Source organism: Pimephales promelas, chromosome 11 (genome assembly GCF_988280905.1).
Source record: "Pimephales promelas chromosome 11, fPimPro1.hap1.1, whole genome shotgun sequence".
In the NCBI taxonomy this organism is placed as follows: domain Eukaryota; kingdom Metazoa; phylum Chordata; class Actinopteri; order Cypriniformes; family Leuciscidae; genus Pimephales; species Pimephales promelas.
The window spans coordinates 3,370,001-3,392,108 of NC_142779.1; the positions used below are offsets into that span (position 1 = coordinate 3,370,001).

A 22,108-nucleotide genomic window follows, 5' to 3' on the forward strand; every position below is an offset into this window, starting at 1 on the left:
GATGCAAAATGAATTTTCAAAAAAAAAAAAAATGCAATTGTGGTATTTTATGAAAAAAAAAGGCTGTGATTTTGACCTTTTTGAGTCAAATGTTACAAGCCATTTCAAATAATTACTTCACACTGATTAGTTTCTGTGTGAGAAATAGATTAGTGACTATTATATGAAACAAGGTTTTTCGTTTTCTAAAGAAAGCATGGGTGGTGTATGACTCGCTGGTGAGATGCTATAGGGTGTTGTGGGCGGTAGTTGGGGCGTTGCTAAGCGGTTCTGAGAAGTGTTTTGATTGCACTGTTATGTGGTTGCTAGGGTGTTCCCGGTGGTTGTTTACTGGCTAAAGAGTCCACCCTCGAGTCTCTGATCTTCTGATCTCTGTGGCTTGGATCCCTACTTTAATACTCTAATGTGTCTTGTGTGTTTGTTGTGCACTAGGTGAAAATCTGGTCAAAGTCTCATCACTTAGAAATAGTAATAAACACACATCAGTCAACAAATATGAGGTTTCTGTCTGTGGCAAAAACATTGTGGCATGAGTTATGCAGAGAATACTTGGTTTATATCAGGGGGGTTACATTACAAAATGTGAAATAAAGTAACAGTGTCAAAAAGCGACAGGTAAAGTTACAGCGAGAGACTGAGTGAATAAAGACAATAATGGCGTCAATGGAAAAACAACTCAGCCATTTCATCACTGCATGTCAAAATCAAACTTGAAATGGCCTGAAAACATGATGATTGTGGGGTTTTAGTGAGCATTCAGCTTGGTGAAATTAAAGGTAGGCACTAGTTTCATTTTTGCAGACTCGATACCTTAAAAACTATTGTGACGTGTCACCTTTTTGACAAAAATCACATTAATGTTGAGTACAAAAGGTATGAAAGAACTGCCAAAAAAAATCACTGTTATGCAAAAAAATTAAAAATAAAATCATCATAAAGAGGTTCATTCACTATTGTATTTTTGCACCATATGTACTTCCAAAAGGTGGATTTGGTAACAATACTTGCTAAAATACATTTAATTTACTGTACAACTGCTAGCTTTTTTTGACCATTTTGGTTTTATTTAGCAAATGTCACATTTTGTATTCTAACAATATATTCCTTAAATGGAAAGGTAAGACTGAAAGGATCAACAGAGAGACTGTTTCATACTGATAAAGACACATGTGTGTAGTATAGTGAGTGAGTACTGTACTAATGACTCATTATTATGCGGCTTCTTCACACCCTCAATGATCAGTCCTTCTCTGTTTTACTTTCACAGTGCTATGACACACCAGTCATTTAAGGTGAACTTTTACACTACACATACGTCACACACACACACACACATGCCGAACTGCTGCATCTGGAATCATTCATTTAGAATTAATGATGTTAAAATCGATCAAAGTTATGAATCCAGTCATGCTCAGACCACCCACTGAACATTCACTGATCATCTGATTTATGTTAAATGGAAAAAATAAGCACTTTCTAGATCTGGCAAGCTCTAATCTGATTGGCTGGCTTTATGGCATGAGTAAAGGCACAACATTTTATTTTGATCAGTTTTTTCCAAGAAACTTAGGCAAGAAGGCAAGAAATAATCGCAGGATTTGCAAAATCATCAGATCAGATCATCACAGAGTGACAATCGGTTAAACATTTAATTTGAATGGTCCATTTTAGACAATCTACTACCTATAATTAACTTTGCAGCTCCTGTACATGTCAACTAAATCTCACTGTAAAAAGGTTGCTGTAAACTTTATTTCAGCTGGTTACTGTAAAAGTGTTTACAGTATCACTACTGTAATTTCATTTACAGTAATACAATTGTATACTACATTTCCAGTATGAGTACTGTATTTTTCATTTACAGTACAAGTACCATATTTTAATTTACAGGAATAATACTGTATTGTATTCAGGAGTACAACTACTGTATTTTTATTTAGGCTACAGTATTAGAATTGATTTGCTATTACATGAAATTACAGTATCATTGCTATCAATGAAATTACAGTAGTGATACCGTAAACACTTTTACAGTAACTTACTGGCAGCTTTATTTCAGCTGGATGCCAGTAAGTTACTGTAAAAGTGTTTATGGTATCACCACTGTAATTTAATTTACTATATTTACAACTACTTTATACTATATGTACAACTACTGTATTTTTCTTTACAGTTTTAGAATTGGTTAGCTATTGAATGAAATTACAGTATCATCGCTATCAATGAACTTACAGTAGTGATACCGTAAACACTTTTACAGTAACTTACTGGCAGCTTTATTTCAGCTGGATGCCAGTAAGTTACTGTAAAAGTGTTTACGGTATCACTACTGTAATTTCATTTACACTAATACAATTGTATACTATATTTACAACTACTGTATACTATATGTACAACTACTGTATTTTTATTTACAGTATTAGAAGTGATTTACTATTAAATGAAATTACAGTAGCATTGCTATCAGTGAAATTACAGTACGAGTACTGTATTTTTCATTTACAGTACAAGTACAATATTTCATATATTTTATACAATATTTACAGGAATAATACTGTATATTATATTCAGGAGTACAACTACTGTATTTTTATTTTTATTGCTATTACTGTACATAATTAGATTTTTTCCAATTTACTGTAGAAAATAATTTCAGTAGTAAACACATATTTTCCCATAATCCATGGCTATTTATACTATTATACTGTTGGCACATTTAGCAGTATTATAATGTATATATTACAGTAAAATATTGTTGAAATTACAAAAATCTGTTACAGTGGATTATAAGAAACTTTGCAACAGTACGTCAACTTATTCTACTAACCCAAACCTTATAGTCTATAGTTTCTTATTGTTAGTAGAATGTCTAAAGTGGAGCATCTGAATAAAGTGTAACTAAATCAGGAACATCCATTGTATGACGGCACACAGGAAAAGATCTGGCTAGTCAGGAACTGAGTCATAGTCATTTAATGCTTTATTCCCATGATGTTCTCAGATCCGCAGCTACTGAACTTCCCGTGACGAGTCAGAAAACAAACAAACCGTGGGAGGAGACGGAAGAATAGAAATGATTAAGATCCATCAGACAGCTGGGAGGAAATGCAGAATCTGAGAGTTGGAAGATCGTAGTTTTATCTCAGATTTCACATGATCTTTACAGCTTCTGTTCACAGCATGAACTCGAACTGTCAAGATGTTGAAAGTGAGTGGCATCAATGGTCACTGACGGCATTCTGGATGGGATTTTGGTTAAAAGTCTTTACGCTATATGACACAGAAATACATCAGTAACACCCCATTCGTGATTTTTAAGCTTTCATGCATCCTGAAAAATGGTAAAAGGACCAGCAGAGGCTGCCAGGGACATTAAACTAACAGGCTAACACGCTAGTTCACTTTTACAGCCTCGTTGTGTTTATAATCACACTCTTGCAATCTATTCTAACTCACACTTTCTATGTGTAGTAGATTTAAAATAAAGGGTGAAAGAGTTGTCAGACGCTTAGTGTTGGTGACAACATGCAACTTTAGTGTAGTTCGTTTATATCCTGCAGTCTGTAGTTTTACCTCTTTGTCGCCATCTCTGTTCAAAATCTGTAATTGCAGTTATCCGCATAATTATTAACTTTATGTTAGTTGTGTTGCAATTACAGATTATACTTTTTGGAAGTATGACCAACATAATAATTATCACCGGAAAATGTAATCTGAACAAGAACATCGACTTTTGTTCTGACCGACTAGGGGGAAAAAAATATTTGCAGTAAATCGCGCTGATTAAATCTAACAATCGCTCATCATATCACATCAAACCGTGTAATTATACTTTGTTCTAAAATTGTTAATGTTAGCGTCAGCATTGCGTGACTATATTTAATGTCCTTCCGGTATTATCCTTGGTTTCGTATGGGTCGGTTGCAGTTTATTTTTATCTGTAGTCACTCCGAAGTCTGAAGTCTTTTGCATTTTGCAGCGGGTGAGTCTCTAGTTGTCGCTGGTGACAGACGTTTTGAACCTTTCTGGATCACCATCTAATTGATAAGTTTGATTATATCAAGTGCTGAGAGAAAAGGCTATCTCCACCTCCAACATCCTCACACTCATAGCCTATAGCCGAGACTCTTCTTTATGTGTGTGTACACTACAGATGTGACCTAATGAGGCAAAGACATGCTCGAATCTCCCGCCGAAATCCACCAGTACCACTGGATTAAAAATTAGCACTGGATTGAGCTACGTCAAGCAGAGAGTTTTGATTTGAACACTGGCTGGTTATCGACTTGCTCAAATTTATTTTGGACAATTTTTAACCCAAAAAGTTACGGACTGCAGCTTTAAGTTTCTTACGATTGTATTTAGGCTTCGAAATTCATTAAAGTTGGGTTCATTTGTACAAATTATCATTATGAAGAAAAAGAATCATGTAAGTATTTTTTTTGCAAATATTCAAAAGCCAATTGGGTTTTTGTTGAGGGAATCAGGGTGATGCCAACTGGGTTGAACTACAAAATATGTAATTGAAGAGTTCAGATGCAAAAGCCTCTAAGTGCCATTTGAAATTTTCTTCTAGAATGATCATTTTTATCAAGCTTGTATATTTAAGTTCAGTAATTTCAGTTAAATTGCAATGAGGATTACCTATTAATTGTCATTTAAGTGAAATTACTGAACTTGAATTTATAAGCTTGATAAAAATCATCATTTTAGAAGAAAATTTCAAATGGCATTTAGAGGCTTTTGCATCTGAACTCTTCAATTCCATTTCCAATTCTGTCATCAGTTACTCACCCTCATGTCGTTCCAAATCTGTAAGACCTTCGTTCATCTTCAGAAAACACAAATGAAGATCGTTTTGATGAAACCTGAGAGGTTTTTGAACCACCCAATAACTGCAACGTCATTACAAACCGACTATTACAAACCGAATATCGATGGTTTAACTTAAAAAAGTACTGTAAGTAACCTGGTTGCCTTACAATTTTAAGTTCATTGAACATGGAAAAAGTGAGTTAATACAATGAAGGAGAATGATTTAATCATCAGAAACTCAAAATTATATGTTATCTGAAATAAATAAATTATTTAAGTTCATTAGACAAAAGAAAAAAATGTTGTGATTACTACACTGTAAAAAATATTGTTGGTTTAACTTAAAAAAGTAAGTAACCTGGGTTGCCTTAAAATTTTAAGTTGATTGAACTGGAAAAAGTGAGTTAATACAATGGAGATTCAGAAACTCAAATCAGAAACTCAAAATAATAAGTTATCTCAACTAAATAAATTATTATAAAGTTGATTTGACAAAAGAAAATATGTTGTGATAACAAATCTTGAAAATATATTTTTTACAGTGTACTGATGTTTGCTGTCTATGAATGGTTTCGAAGGCTCTTGGATTTCATAAAAAAATAACAAATAAAAATAGTTGTGTTTCAAAGATCAAAAAAGGTCTTCCAGGTTTGATACGACACGAGGGTGAGAATTCTCCTTTTTGGGTGTCTATCCCTTTAAGACACACCCCAACTCTATCATCACAGTCACAATGCTGCCCCACGGAGGCCAAACATAGTAACTACACTTGTGTATGCTTATCTAGTGCTAAGAGCCTTTATAACCTGCTAATGATTTGGTTTAGTTTTCACCATCCTGATGAATCTATTGGGATATTTCCCCATGCACTTGGTTTTATTTTGTAGACTAGTGGAAAGAAAACATCTAAAACACACTTTTAAGTGTTTATCTTATTACAATATCTATTTGCATCTGTAAATTTAAATTACAATACATCTTTTGAGCCAGAAATCACTTACACACTTTAAACTTTATCCATAGTCTGAAAGAATTGAACCTCTTACAGAGGTTTGTTCATATATCCTATGAACATATACAACACAGTCTCATGAAGATGCGTATCTATACCACGAGTGTCATTTCTCGTGGCATTTATACGCCAAAAGTGTTTTTTTCGTGTATATGGTACGCACTAAAAAACCCTGGGTTAGGTTTAGGGGGGAGGGGGGTGGGGAGTTCGTGCGTATTATACGCAAAAAAGTGCGTATCATATGTACGCGAAAATCGCGTGCCAAATACACGCAAAAACTGTTTTTGGCGTATAAATGCCACGAGAAATGACATTCGTGCCATAGACACGAACTTTCATGAGATCGGACATATAACATTTTATGGTGAAACTTTTTTCTGGATTTTCTGATAACATTGAGATTAACTCTGTAAATACCTTTTAATTGTAATATGTCAACAGGAAATGCACGTTATTTGCATGACAAAACCAGCTGAAGAGGATTTCACTGTTGGCGCACTAATGACACACTAATGCCGATGCGTTCGGCATGCAGGAATGTCTATCAACAAACTGAAAATAAATGCACAGTCAATAAGTGTCAGTAAAGACACGTCCCCTGTCCCGTGTGCAGCTGGGTCTCTCGTCCACTGACCCTGTGAGAACAAACTCTGGATTCATTCTCACTGAAACCTGCACAAACCCTCGATCAATACTCTCCTATTACACACACTCCTCCTGGGACACGGCCATCAGAGCCTGAGAGCGACCCGTCACACACAATAGCCCTCTCCGCTACAGAGGACCTCTAAAGACCATCAATACTCATTTGACTGATCTCATTTAATCCTGCAGAGGATCCTCCTGACAGGACGATTGATACTCGCTGTTGCTGAGGACGGCATGACAGAGCAGGGTCACTAGTACACACATGACTGGGTCACTAGTACACACTTGACTGGGTTAAACTGCATGAGTAAACACATTATGGCTGCTTATATACTGATATATATACTGTATATATATATATATATATATAAACACTATATTTATACATTAAAAATAATAATATGAATTAAAATTAATATTTATATAAAGAAAAATTTACACACACATATACACACATTTTATATATATATATATATATATATATATAAACACTATATTTATACATTAAAAATAATAATAATATGAATTATAATTAATGTTTATATAAAGTAAATGTTACACACATTTTATATATATATATATATATATATATATATATATATATACACACACTATATTTATACATTAAAAATAATAATAATATGAATTATAATTCATATTTGTATATAGTAAAATTTACACACACATACACACACATTATATATATATATATATATTTATATATATATATATATATATATATATATATTCATTCAATCATCCCTTTATATGCTACGGAAGCATATTGCATTCACTTGAGGGAAAACATCTTAACGAGTTCATTATCTCAAAATGAATAACTCATTAATTCATAAAAACAGTGAAAGAAGAAAAGAATGAATGTCTCAAGAAAAATGTCTCATAATTCTGAAATATTAACTCGATAATTCAGAAAAACAGAGTCGATTTTTTTCCTCAAGTGAATGCAATACGCTTGGTTACCATGTATAATTTTTGTGGTATATGAATATTAATTTTATATATATATATATATATATATATATAGTGTTTTTGTTACCTATCGAACCACTTACAATAACAACAACATATAATTAATATTCATATAACACAAAAAAATCTAAATGTATTTAAAATGTATATATTCATTCATTATTTCATTCATTTTGTGGTATATGATTATATTTATGTATGTGTGTGTGTGTGTGTGTGTGTGTGTGTGTGATACCACAGTACTATTAGGGTAAAAGAACAACATTCTTGTCCGAAAATGTACCCTGACCTAATCCCAACCCATTGAGGGGGAATAATAGGTGAATAACACTGATGTAGAAGCACCAAACCCTAAACTTGGCATAAACTGTAAACTTGTCCTCCAAATCTGATTGGTTGATTGGAAAGCTGTTCCAGGATCAACATCTTTGTAGTACTTGGTGAAATCAGGAAACCAAAGGTCAAATGTCAGAAATGTTGTAAATACTGTCACCTAGTGGACAAAAGAAACTCACACAAGTCCTCATGTTTCACTGCTGATATAAACCATTCCTATACAATATGTATGCAGTGTCCTTGTTACATACATGTACTTACCATAGTAATAACAGTAAATTATGCATAATTACATGTAACTGACCCTCAACCAAACCCTAATCCTACCCTAACCATGGTTACTTAATATTACTGAGTAATATTACACATAATTACACTGTAACAATGACACCTTAAAATAAAGTGTAACCATATGTACATACAGTTTTTATGTATACACTAAAAATACTTATTCAATAGTTGTTGTTTTTTATAATTAAATATTTTACAAGAGAAAATCTTTAAACAAAATCTCTATATAAAGTATTTCTATTTGGTAACACTTTATTTTACAGTGTCCTTGTTACACATGTAACATGTAGTTTCTATTGTGATTACTACAAGATGCACACCAGTAATGTTTTCTAAATTATGTTTATAAAAGCTAATAAATTCCCTAACTGAATTAAGGCTGGCTTAATCTAAGCCCCGTCTGTGAAACCAGGCCTATGTGCTCTTCCTTTAGATTACATTAGTAACAGTTAGTTGAGAGAAATGTCCACTAGATGGCAGAGAAACCTAGGAAAACACGAGGCCCTCAAAACCCTATCCCTCACACCACAGCAACAGCACATGGCTGGTTTTCTAATCACCGTTATCTATCAGATATGCATTTTGCAGATGTATATGCATTCACCAAAGCCGTTTTGTTAGCTTTTTCTATTCTGACTGATCCGACTAAACTCAGGCCCAGTGATTCAGAGATTTCACTCTCGCATACTCAATCTCAGAGCCAAAGATGAATTGCATCAAACTCTGAAATATGAGGTGATCTATATCCCCTGCACCACCAAACTACTGCTGAACAGAATACAGTCATTCTAAACGCATTTGAAACAGAACAATAGATTTTTTCTATCAATGTAAGTTTCATTGCCACCACTTCCGCCTCTCTACGGCCACCAGTAACTGGGTTTACTGGAAACCAAAGTTGCCTAACTAAAATTAGACGTGAAGGAGGCATTGTAAAATGACAAGGTACGAATGTGACCTCCTTAGAGTGCTTACTTTCAGTTCAATATCTGGACCTTCTGCCATTTCAGATATTTAAATTGTGCAATACCAATTTACAGTCATTTCATTCATTTAAAACAAAAAAGTACTGAGGCGGTAAAATGTTACAGTGATAGTCTCATATAGTAATATGGGATGATGACTATCATATTATACCATGGTATTTACATGGTACTCCCCAAAAGCATGGTATTACAGTGGTCTGAAGACTAGGCTAATCTACCATAGTGCTTTCTGGGTGATATATTTTAAACCAGCCCTAAGAAGGTGTGCTGGGGGTCTGGTAGACAAGGCTGTGGGACCATTTTAAATATATATTTAGGATATTTGTTGAGCAAGGTACTGAATTTGCATGTTCGACACATGATCTAGATCTTGAATAAATTCTGTAATATTCACCACGTTTGTTAAACGGGCACTGGAAATCACCTCCGTGATCACAAATTGTGTACAGTACAGGCGCGCGCCGTGGCTACTAAACCACATGATTGGGCGACGAGAGGAAGTTCCAGAAGTCTGTTAAACATCACACGAATATGAGGGGAAAACAGACTCAAAAGAGCGGGATTATATGACTTTCTCACAGTAAAGAGGGTGAAAAGTTGATTTCAACTTGTTTAATAAACGCTTCGCGGCGCGTTCCGTCCGCGTCTTGCATGCGTCACATCGCGTCGTGTTTATTGAACGTCATCGGTGACGTGTAAATAGAAATACTAAAGACTAAATATTTAAAAAGTAGTTTTTGTTCCCATACGAATATATGACAGTCAAACCAAGAAAAAAAAATAAGTTACTGGACATTTTGATGAGGTTATAAAAATCCTGTAATAACACAGGAGTCGATGTCAGCTATCGATTGATGATAAAGCCACACATCATAAAGGGACTCGTTTCTTTAGAAATCCACTACCAGGCATCGGCCATGAGGACCCTAGTTATGTTATCTAGGAAGCCAGAGAGCACGGTTTGGCACAGCCAATACGCACCGCGCGCGCTTTTCTACCCAGATACAAACGCATTGACAGGCCGAGGCCACGCCCCCTCGCAGTGACGTGGCTGGAACTACTTAGTACGTGACTCGACACAGTAACTAACCACAGAACGGGCCTCGCGTAACGGGTCAAACGCTTCGTAAAATGAACAAGAAATTGTTTTTTCATTGGGAGCTCAGTTACAGGTGTCACTACGAGACGTTTACATTATTCATGGTACGTTATTCCACACGAAAACAACAGTATACGTGCGCTTGCCATAGGGAGACATGCACAGCCATTCCAATTAAGTGTCTTTTTCTATAGAGGAACAGGAAGTTAAAACACTATCTCATGCTTGCACCGCAGGCTTCCTCTTATCTTCATCGAGCGCCCAATGAGAATAAAAATGACCCGAAAAACTCAATGCGTCTTATGCAAGAAAGCCTGCAATCGTTCTTTGCAAGTGACAGTATAATATAGTGCATACCAAGTATGCATATACTTGTGTTAAAAACGATTAGGTTCTGGTAGTGTCTACAGCCGTGGTGATGGGAGGAACACACCAGTGCACGTTCAAAACTCTGACTCATTTTTATACTAGACAACTTAGGCTACACGGGTAACTTAGAGGAGTGAATCTAACAGTAAAAGTTTAGAGAATCATATAAAACGCAAAATAAAAAAGAACAAAAACATCAGCTAATTAATCAAGTCAGTGCGTTAGTGAGTTTAATGTGCACTTACCACAAAACTGCTTGAGAATGGAGCTGCACTTCTGCGCAAAAGTTACCAAGTGACTTTGGAGAGACTTTGCGCAGATGCGCACGCAAGTTCCACTGCGAATGCTCAAGATGTCCCCTCTTCCTCTTCTTTTTCCTTTGAAATAGCGGTTTAACGCGTGTTCTTCACTTGAGTCATTCATGTAGAGTCAGAGGTCCATACATACACACACACACACTTTCTCTTGAACGCTCTTGGTGACGCCCACTTCACCCGACACAGTTTGCCGCAACGATTCAAAATCTGTCTGTGGGTTGTGAATGAATAGAGTCTCTCAGTTAACGCCTTGACAACACTTGACTTCAGTTTCCAGGGTAAAACAATCAGTTTATTACTCCATGATGCATTGGGCACAATGAGCTCATTGTGATGCGTGCCAAAAAATAAAAACACATAAATGGGGGTGAGGTTTGGTGACCAGGCACAACTTTTAGACTTGCGTTTTCAAGGAAATGCACACAGCATGTGGGTGGCTGCCATGATATGATAATATATTCCATCTGAGATTATTCTAAACGGATTATTATGGAACATTTGTACTCACACAGCAAGACGTTTTGGATAAACTGTAAAAAGGTGATTCAAAAATGAACCCAATATTATCTAAAAACATATATTTTAATTGAAACAATCATAAGTTAGTTAACTCACCAGACCCAGTTTAATGGCAGCATTGTAAAGCGTGGGGGTGTTTGAAAGAATTTAGGTGTGTATGGGAATTTAAACAGTGATACCGTCTGAAAACCTGCTCCTGCATGTTTTAACTGCTTGTCAAATTCAAGGCACTTGACGTAATTAATAATTAATAACACATTCCTCCGGTTTCAAAGGCAAGGCCTAAGGCTTAACTCTCTTAAGTCACTGTTTTAACTGAAAGCAACACATATTAAAATATATCAGTCATGTTTTTCTCAAATCCATGTTTATAAAAGCTACTTAAATGCCCTAATTGAACTAAGGCCTAATCCTGGATTAATCTAAACCCGGCCTTGATCACCACTCACTACATCAAGTAACACTTCCCCACATTGTAACTTTGAATGTATTGTGATGTCACAGCAGAAGAAAGGGAAGTCCTTCATTCTGACATGACTAATCATGCCAAATATAGACTCAGGCAGCAGACCAGGTGGGTATCCGATCACGTTAGAGCACAGACAGCGTGCTTCATTGTGCCATTGAGGACTTGCCAAAAAAAAAAAAAAAGCCACACGCAAAGACAAATATTTCAAATGCGAAACTGTTTTCGAAGCATGAAAAGTATCAATAACATCCCAAAAAGGCGGACTGCCCTTCAACCACAAGATTGCACAACAACATTGTTCACATTCCAAACATCCCACGTCTGGTATCACAGTTTGACTGCCTTCCTGAAATGCACATGAACAGGACACACGTTACAAAATCGGTTAAATAATAAAAAACGAATCTTTCCAACGTCACAAATAAGCTTCGAACGTGTGTTTTATTCTCAGATCTCATGATTCTGTCATCACCGGCGTCACTGTTCAGGAATTTACAGACACGTGAGCGGCGGTTATTTCTTCATCCAGACTTGGTTGCACAGCCTTCTGGGAGGAAGTGATCATTTAACTCATTCCAGATGGAATCAAGCAGAAATAAAGCGTTTAAACACATCACCACACTCACACACACACACAAGTAAGCTTATCTGATCAAAGAGCGATTGGTGGATGGGTTTCCTGAACAAGGCACTGCCATACCAATGCCCAGCCGCCCTATACAATACTCCCAACCACACAGGAAGTGCTATAGAGAAGTTAAGAGTGTGTATGAAACTCTGTCCAAGTGGTGCACTCCATGCCAAATTAATGCAAATTGAAAGCTACATTGAAATGAATCGTCAATGGCAAGGGATTGGCAGACGGGTAAAGTCTTATGCTTGATAGTGGCACAGTAAGCGTCCTCTCTGTTGTAGCTTTCACATCTCATTCACACTTCTTCATATATTGAAGTATGAGAGTCTCAGTCAACATTTGACTTCAGTTTTCTGGATAAAACGCACTTCGAAATAATTCCCTGACGTGTTGGGCACAATGAGCACATTGGTTTGGTGGCCTGGCATCACAATTTTTTGAAAAATATAAATACATGACATGACATGCATTTATATTTTTCATCTAAACTTATTCTGAATTGATTATTTTAGCATTATTATGCATGCGGACTTACTTAATGAGAGACTAGGAAACATTCATCCATGAAAAATTCATGTCATATTTAAATAAACTGCAAAATGGTGACATAAAATGACCAGAAGTGACCAGGCACAGCATCTAAAAACCTCTTACATTCATATAAATGCTCATAAAAACTTGCTGTGTAAAATTCAAGTACAAGATGCATGAAAACGTCAGATAAAAAGTTTTTTCCTTTAAGAGAAAATGAATTGATAGCCTTGTGGCTTCTACACAGGTCTTCTCACTTCACGTGAAGTTTACATCGCTTCACATTTTCTTAAACGGCAAGTTTTTCACCCGAACTTTCACTTCAGTGTGGTTTAGTTCAGTAAAATAGTAACTGGAAGCAGTATTCAGAGAGAAATAGAGCCAGGGTTATTTTAAACAGCAACGTGGCTATTCAAATACTGAGGAATGTGAGAGGGTGTGTGGCGATGTCTTCCTGGCAGTGGGGTGGTTTTCATTTATACAGGAATGCTTGTGCGATACTTGTTTTGCTGAGACACAGCAAATAAAGGCAAACACAGCAGAGCAATGTGGAAGACAAGCAGACGTTTAACAACTAGATTTTGACATTTTCTGATGGAAATGTGAGAGGTGAATCCTGTCACACTCACACACGCATCCTGATATTTGACGGGATTAAAATTAATGAAAAAAAATGGACACGTTAATTTTGACAGCCCAAATATAATTCAGTTTTCATTTTAGTAAAACATTTGTTGTGTGCTTTCGTCAATTTGTCTTTTCTATATAGACTTTTTTTTAGTTCTAGCTTCAGTATTTTTAGTACTCAAATTATTTAATTTTTGAAAAAACTTTTGCTGATAATTTACTCACCCCCATGTCATCCAAGATGTCCATGTTTCTTTCTTTCTTCAGTAGAAAAGAAATTAAGGTTTTTGATGAAAACATTCCAGGATTTTTCTCCATATAATGGACTTCAATGGGGTCCAAACGGTTCAAGGTCCAAAAGACAGTTTCAGTACAAACTACAAACTGTTCAAAGGGCTTTAAATTATTCCAGATGATAAATAAGGGTCTTATCAAGCGAAACGATCGCTCATTTAAAAAAAAAAGTTTAAGTTTTATAACCTCAAATGCTCACCTTGCTCTGTTCCGAGATGCGCGTTTGTGACTCTCCTGTTCGAACTCGTTCATCAAATTGAACAAATCTTTTTCAGAGTCAATTCGTTCATTTTGTTCATTGAAAGAAACAAATGACTTGGAAAAAGATTTGTTTTCTTTGAACAGGAGAGTCACGAACGCGCATCACAGAACAGAGCAAGGCGAGCATTTGAGCTTATAAAACTTAAACTTTGTTATTTTTTTTTTAAAATGAGAGATCGTTTCGCTTGATAAGACCCTTATTCATCGTTTTGAATCGTTTAAAGCCCTTTGAACAGTTTGTAGTTTGTACTGAAAGCGTCATTTGGACCTTGAACCGTTTGGTTCCCATTGAAGTCCATTATATGGAGAAAAATCCTGGAATGCTTTCATCAAAAACCTTCATTTCTTTTCGACTGAAGAAAGAAAGACATGGACATCTTGGATGACATCCAAGCAAAAGTTGTTTCAAAAGTGAACTACTCCTTTATGTATAAACAACAGTGAAGGGGACGTCACACACACAATTATCCGCAGCAAAACGACTAGAATAATTTTTTTTTTTTTATGATGAGAATTACTGATTTCCAGACAGCTGGCAGACTAAAATTCCTCCAGTGATTTAGTAGATGTTGCATGTGTGAAAGCCTTAACTAAACGTTTTTTGACAAACAAAACTTATTTATTTCATACAAGGCAGGCATACTTAAGTCCTCAAGTCATATTTACTGGCAGGTACAAATATAGCTACAAATTATTTACATGTTTCTTCAGAGCTTCTCTGCATCACTTTGGCTCTTAAAGGACATCATGTCATAAAAAACGTCCACGCGATAAACCTTAAAAGTTGACCCGAGGTATTGCAGCAAGCTCCTGTAAGTCGTTGGCTGGCTTGTGAGGACTGCCACAGTACCTGGATAGGGAGAACGTTGGTCGACCTCTGAAGGAGTGCAGTTAAACTCCAGAATCACGATTCTGAAGGAACAGAGGACTCAAACGCAGCAGAGCACGTACAGGAACACCCAACTGACTGCTCTTGAGCAGGAACTCTGGGAAACAGGAGCATCCTGTACAGAGAGACCACAGCGATGAAGTTAAAAGACAGTTCAAGAGAGGGTGGCGGCACATAAGTGAAACATTTTAGAACAAATTAATCAGATATCCATTACATTCTCTCATATATTGTTGCTCTCGTCATTCCGACTTTATTTCTTCAGTGACCAGAGGTCGCACTGCAAACAAAGCACCATTAATGCCCCAATATACGCACGGACAGTTCTTTTTCACTCTCTGTTTAGGGCTAAAAAGTAGTAGTTTGAAAGAAATGTGAGAGCAGTATGCTGTAAAGACCCCGATATACTTCAAGCGAAATTGAAGAACAAACTGGCGTGATGTCATTTCAAACTAAATGAACAGTAGAAATGAACCAGAGATGACTTCCATGTCAAAGACGTTGTAGACCACAGTGCCACCCTTGTCTATCACATAATCAAAATCCAGAAGTCAGCAGTCTGTCTATGCTCGTTGTGAAGCCCTAAAAACGCTCTTTACTGTCATCCGCTTCGGTTTACCGCTCAACGCCACTGAGAAACGTCAAAAACACACTTTTGATTTTCAGGCTGACAGTATTACAAGTAGAGCCTGACCGATAGGATTTTGAAGGCCGATACCGATACAAATATTTTTTTGGTTTTAAAATCCGATATTCCGATATACAGTGATGTGAATAAGCGTTTGCCCCCATGCTAAAGTTGCCTAAAAAGAGGAATAAAAAAAATCATCTTTTGGATGTTGATCTTAATGCCTTAATTAGAAAAATGAGGAAAACTCCAACCTTTAAGGACACACATTTTCTTTGTGAATAAATAATGTATCATAAATAAATAAATGTTTTTCTTTAAAATACAGGGTGCATAAGTCAGGACACCCCTATGTTAAAATCCCATAGAGTCAGGCAGATTTTTATTTTTAAAAGCCAGTTATTTCATGGATCCAGGATAATATGCATCCTGATCTTGGCCTTTGGAATTAAAATATCCCCACATCATCACACACCATTCACCACACCTAGAGATTGGCATGGGGTACTTTCCATAAGATCATCTTTCAATGCAAATCAAACCAGCTATTAGGCTAACTGAAGTAAAACCATGCCAATCTCTAGGTGTGGTGGAAGGTTAGGGTTAGGGTTAAATCGGAAGCATTAATCAGATTTCAAAAGATCGGTATCGGCATCGGCCTGAAAAAAATCATATCGGTCGACCTGCATATTTGAATGTTTTAGTGTGATAACCTAACTTTTTTATTTTTAATTTGGAGCCTAATGCCCAATTGCGCTGTCCCGACTGTTTGTGTTAGTTAAGATGCTTTATTTTTCAGCTATGCACTTTATTTCATTCTGCTCTTGATCTGGTTTGTTTAATAAATATTCTTTTTAATTAATGCCTTGGATGTGCCTTTTGTGTTTATTAAGAATAAAAGCTTTAAGTTAATAGTCTATTCGTGTCTCAGCGGTGAAGCTGAGCTCCTAAAGCCTCGCTCGGCTCAAATGATAAGTGTCTGAAAGTTGTAACTTATTATTATAACATATGACAAAAATAATTGTCTAAATTGTTGCATATTCCTCAACAGTTCTTGTGATGATATCACTAGTTGACAAAAGTACTATTTTCGGAAATCATAGGCTATGATATTGCGCAGGTGTGTCAGACTCATTTCAGTGCAAAATAATTAGGTTTCACTGTTCACGTTCACTTAAGACATAACTGACTGTGTTTACGTGAATACTCACTGAGATGGGCATTTTGACAACTTTGTGTGTATTTAAGTACAATAAGACACAAGAGAACTCCATTCACACACTGACTGATAGGCCCTTTCTGTGAGTGTAAGTGTTCGCACAGAAACTAGCTTGCAAATATCGAAATGACTGTATAAAAAGGCAAGACTCAACACGTTGACTTTAATGTCAAAGCAGTACTGACCCGATCTGAGTCAAAATCAAGTCAGAGTAAAAACACATCGGAGTCTGTGACAAGTTCAAGTCTGCGAAACGTTGGAGTACCCAAACTCTACTAAGAGTGTCCCATTGGTTTGTGATTAGCCTGGTTAAAACTAGCCCATTCTCAGTTGTAACTGAGATATGGTCTGGCAAAGCGTCATAGACAAATCATTTCCAGAGGGGCGTCACCAGGGGTAGACCTAAAACCAATCAGAGCGATGAAGGAGATGACGTATGCAGAGCGGCCGGGCGAGTGTTGTTCTTTGCTGTGGTTCAAATCACTTAAAACAGACGCGATAGCTGATTAAAACGATTGATGTTCCATCTTTGTAATGTAGGCTACAAAATCTGCTTCAAAAATCCCAGTGCTGTAAAGCCCGCCCTAACATTTCTGATTGGTGCCGCGATTTCTGGGGACTGGAAACGGGCTTGAATGAGCTCTTTGCCAGACTAACTTTCAGAGCAAATCTAAATTTGCCGGAAGTTGCCTGGGTTTTCCCAGGCTAGTTTGCGAGGAAATTAATTTTTATGTCAACTTTTCCTTTAAACCCTGCTGAAAAATCCAGCTAAAACCAGCCTAGGCTGGTTGGCTGGTCTTAGCTGGTTTAAGCTGGAAGTAGCTGGTTTTAGTTGGTCTCCCAGCCTGGCTTAGCTGGTCAAGCTGGTCTCCCAGCCTGACCAGCTAAGACCAGCCTGACCAGCTAAAACCAACTTGACCAGCTAAGACCAGCCTGACCAGCTGAAAAAGTGTTCAAAACCCCTCTAAAACCAGCCTGATAAACCAACTATAACCAGGCTGGGAGACCAGCCAAAACCAGCCAACCAGCCTTGGCTGGTTTTAGCTGGATTTTTCAGCAGGGAAATAAGACTTCTATGTTCAAACAGTAGAGCCAGGTTCTCTCGATAGAGCCATTAGCTTCCGTTCGAGCGTGACCTTACCTTCCAGGTCAGACGCCACCATATTCTTGAGGCTAGGGATGGAATGGTAGACCAGGAAGCAGGCCAGCATGTTGACGTCAGTATCGTTGTTCATTGGCTGTCTTCTCAAGTACGCGTGCAGCACATGACTGTTATCTGTTTGCAACGAATAACAGTGTTGTTGGATTAACAGTTTAAAAAAAACAAAAAAAAACAACAAGCTTCAGGAAACAATTATATGTGCATTTGAATAGATATTAATATAAGTAAATAAAACAAGATGTCTAGTGTGGCTTTACCTTTATACTCCCTAAATAAATGACAAAGAAATTCCCATAATTCAGACATCCCTCACCCCCTCCATTTTTTTTTTATTATACTTATTTTATAATACATTTTAATAATTTTGTATTTAAATAATGAATACATGTATATTAATACAAATACTTTAATAATAATAATAAGTGTGTGAATTTTTGTACTAATTAAAATTAAATGTGGTTTTTGATCATTGTGCATTTTACCATTGACAATTAAGCATCTAGTTCTCATTATTGTAATGAAGTAATATTTTTTATTATATCTATTTATTAATAATATCCATTGCTCAATTAAAATCAGCCAGTACAATAAATACTGATAATGATATTGAAATATATTAAATACATACATAAAAAAAATAAAATAAATTAAACTGAACGGCACTAAAACTAGACCTTTCTTTACACAAAATGTAATATATTTTTTTTCCTTTAGATTTTGGACTGAAATATGCTCTAGAGATGTTCTTGACGGGTTTTTAATGACATTTACCCTATTAGGCTTTAAGTTACCAACCCTGAAGAGCATACATGACGATAGCTTTTCACACTAGCTGAAGGTGTTGATCAAAACACGAAACAAAAGTCCTAACCGCTGACTAGAGTATCTGACACAGAATCTCTAAAATAGAAATCTGAGAGAGCACATCTGAGTCAGCGTTAATGAAGCAGCTGATGCTCACCACAGAGCCAGTGGTCCAGGGCTCGATCCGCTGAGCTCTTCATGACGGGCAGGAACTCAGAGTTGAGCAGAAGGCCACGGGTCTGGCGGTGTGTGTCTCTGAGCCGCTGCTGGAGGACTCTGCTCTCACACAGCTCTAACACCAGCTTCATCTGCCACAGACTGAACGTCTCACACAGATCGCCCTGCTCCAGAGTCCGCACGGCCTACAGAGGTAACCATCACACACAAGTCACACAGAACAAGTTTTAGCTGTTAAAGGAGTAGTTCACTTGATAATTTTCTCACCCCCATGTCATCCGAGATATCCATGTCTTTCTTTCTTCAGTCGAAAAGAAATTAAGGTTTTTGATGAAAACATTCCAGGATTTTTCTCCATATAATGGACTTCAATGGGGACCAAACAGTTCAAGGTCCAAATGGGAGTTTCAGTGCAAACTGCAAACTGTTCAAAGGGCTTTAAACGATTCCAGACGATGAATAAGGGTCTTATCAAGCGAAACGATCGCTCATTTAAAAAAAAAAAAAAAAGCTCAAGTTTTATAAGCTCAATGGTCGCCTTGCTCTGTTCTGTGATGCGCATTCGTGCTCCTATTTGAACTCGTTTATCAAAATGAACAAATATTTTTTCGTGTCATTTGGTTCATTCAACGAACAAAATGAACGAGTTGACTCAGGAAAAGATTCGTTCATTCTGAAAAAAACGAGTTCGAATAGGAGAGTCACGAACGCGCATCACAGAAGATTGAGCTTATAAAACTTAAGCTTTGTTTTTTTTTAAATGAGTGATCGTTTCGCTTGATAAGAGTCTTATTCATTGTCTGGAATCGTTTAAAGCCCTTTGAACAGTTTGCACTGAAACTGTCTTTTGGACCTTGAACCGTTTGGACCCCATTGAAGTCCATTATATGGAGAAAAATCCTGGAATGTTTTCATCAAAAACCTTCATTTCTTTTCGACTGAAGAAAGAAAGACATGGACATCTTGGATGACATGGGGGTGAGTAAATTATCAGCAAAAGCTTTTATTAAAGTGAACTACTTTTTGTCGACATTTCATTTTTTGTTAATGCTATTTTTACTGTAACTGACCTGGTCAATAGAGATGTGTGTTGGCAGCATCTCTGGGTTTTCCTGTGTCACACATTCATACAGAATTGCTGACAATAAGGCCACCGTCTCCTGCTTCTGTGCAAACAAGACGGCATGTGTGAACTACAGCAACCAGCAATACATGAACTTTCACTTATTTACTAACTTCATGCCTACACTCTAAAAATGCTGGGTTGTTTTAACCCAAATATGGGTCAAATATGGACAAACCCACCCATTGGGTTACATTTTTTAAAAATAATGTTTGAGTTTGTCCATATTTGACCCACAATTGGCATTTTTCAGAGTGTATGAAGTGCATCAGTGGGATGAAGTGGATTACTACATTGAGTTCATGTGTTTATTGTAATCCACATAAGGGAAGCGTTGCAGCAAAGTGGGTCATATTTACTCCTATGTTTACTGTATTCATTCATATTTATAGCTATTGTGACATCCACTGTAAGGCATCATAAGATAAGTAATTTTAGATAGTATTTAAAGTAGCTCACATGAATCCTTATTAAGCTACAATGAAAAAAATGATACAAGAAATGTCATTTTTAAACGTACTATTCATCTAGTATTAAGATGATTTATTATTAGAATATCAGAAGTCATTTCACATACAGTGGGAAAGAAATGACTATAAACCTACTTTGATGTATTACGGTTATACTTTTGAAGCTGAAAGTTTTCATTTGTGGTTTCATTATTTACTATAAACACATTTCCCGTTTGTTTATACACAATGAAGGGGCGAGTTGCATTATTGTATGTTGTATTTGCCAACATACTAGATGGTGTCCAGATGTCCATGAGTTCAATGGAGATCATTTGACATTTTTTTTTATCCTGTTCAAAAATGTGTTTTATTAAACATGTAAAGTTAACTCTGGTCAATGTATGCCTTAATATAATTCCTCTGTTTGTTCTTCATATATACAACCCCTTTCAAGTATCATTGTACATACTGTATCATGTAAAGGTTATCAGTTGACCGACTTCACATGGTCATGATGTGACGAGATTTTAATCAAACTGGTCTCATATTCAGTCATTTTTTATTTTAACGTTTATCCTGGTGTAATGCTTCGCCACTTTCATTGCTCGGGAAAGCAAACTCAAGGACAAGAAAGATGGGACAGCTTTAAAATGTACATTTCTAGTGGAAGTTTTATAAGTGAATATAGGGGAAAAACTTACCCTAGACTCCATATAGTTGTTTTTTTTTTAATTCATGGATATTTATGGATGTCTTCATTTATTTGCTTTCAAATATAATCCATTGAGCTTTTATTTTGAAGGAAATTTTGGGTTGTATTATTTTGATTGTAATTCCAATTTGGGAAGATGGATGGGGCGTAAGCGGTCACCAGATCATGAGTTGTTCATGTGTAAAAGAATGCAATCCTGGATTTCAAGCACTAAAACTAGAAACTGCAAATCACACAAATGACCAATTTTGGATCCAAAATATCAATTTTCCTCAAAACTTGACAAGTTTCCATTCCATAATGCTCTTCACATATTTTTGCTTATACGCAGTAAAAAATAATTGTGATTTTAATGGTAAAAGACTACATTGTAAAAATGCAACAGTGCAAAACTGTTAATTGTTTAAATATACGGTAAATAACTGTGATAGATCTCATGGTACATTTAATGTCATTTTACTGTAAAATACCATTAAATGTACAGTTTTTGAAATTGAAAAAGATTGTAAATTGTATAATTTACAGTGAAAAACCATAAATTGACATTCCCACAATTCCTAGTGACGCTTCACATTTTATGTATTTTTGTTGAAATAACTAGTTTTCTTGGTTCCTTTCTAATCAGTTTTGTATCTTAAGATTTTATGTTACATTTGATGTTGTTAAATTAATGTTTATTGCATTTTTTTTATTTTTTTAATGTGTGTTACCATGATGGTGTTTAATGTTTGTGTGAATGAC

At 36.2% G+C, this 22,108-nt stretch overlaps 2 protein-coding genes across 4 annotated transcripts in view; both read right to left on the reverse strand.

The window, feature by feature from the left end:
- Positions 1 to 11,815, reverse strand: part of LOC148977115 (uncharacterized) — a 44,925-nt gene extending 33,110 nt beyond the window's left edge. Inside the window, exon 1 of the mRNA XM_089116760.1 lies at positions 10,795 to 11,815. Coding sequence (XP_088972886.1) covers positions 10,795 to 10,972 — 178 coding nt within the window. The 5' untranslated portion in view covers positions 10,973 to 11,815. The remainder of the gene's footprint in view (positions 1 to 10,794) is intronic.
- A 2,983-nt stretch (positions 11,816 to 14,798) lies between these two features.
- Positions 14,799 to 22,108, reverse strand: part of anapc1 (anaphase promoting complex subunit 1) — an 80,572-nt gene continuing 73,262 nt past the window's right edge. For 2 of the 3 annotated variants that reach the window (XM_039672296.2, XM_039672295.2), the window contains exons 45-48: positions 20,151 to 20,246; positions 19,061 to 19,265; positions 18,079 to 18,213; positions 14,799 to 15,205 (exon numbers count right to left, since the gene is read on the reverse strand). In XM_039672296.2, coding sequence (XP_039528230.2) covers positions 15,093 to 15,205; positions 18,079 to 18,213; positions 19,061 to 19,265; positions 20,151 to 20,246 — 549 coding nt within the window. In that variant the 3' untranslated portion in view covers positions 14,799 to 15,092. The remainder of the gene's footprint in view (positions 15,206 to 18,078; positions 18,214 to 19,060; positions 19,266 to 20,150; positions 20,247 to 22,108) is intronic. The other variant, XM_089116761.1, reaches the window with a different exon arrangement.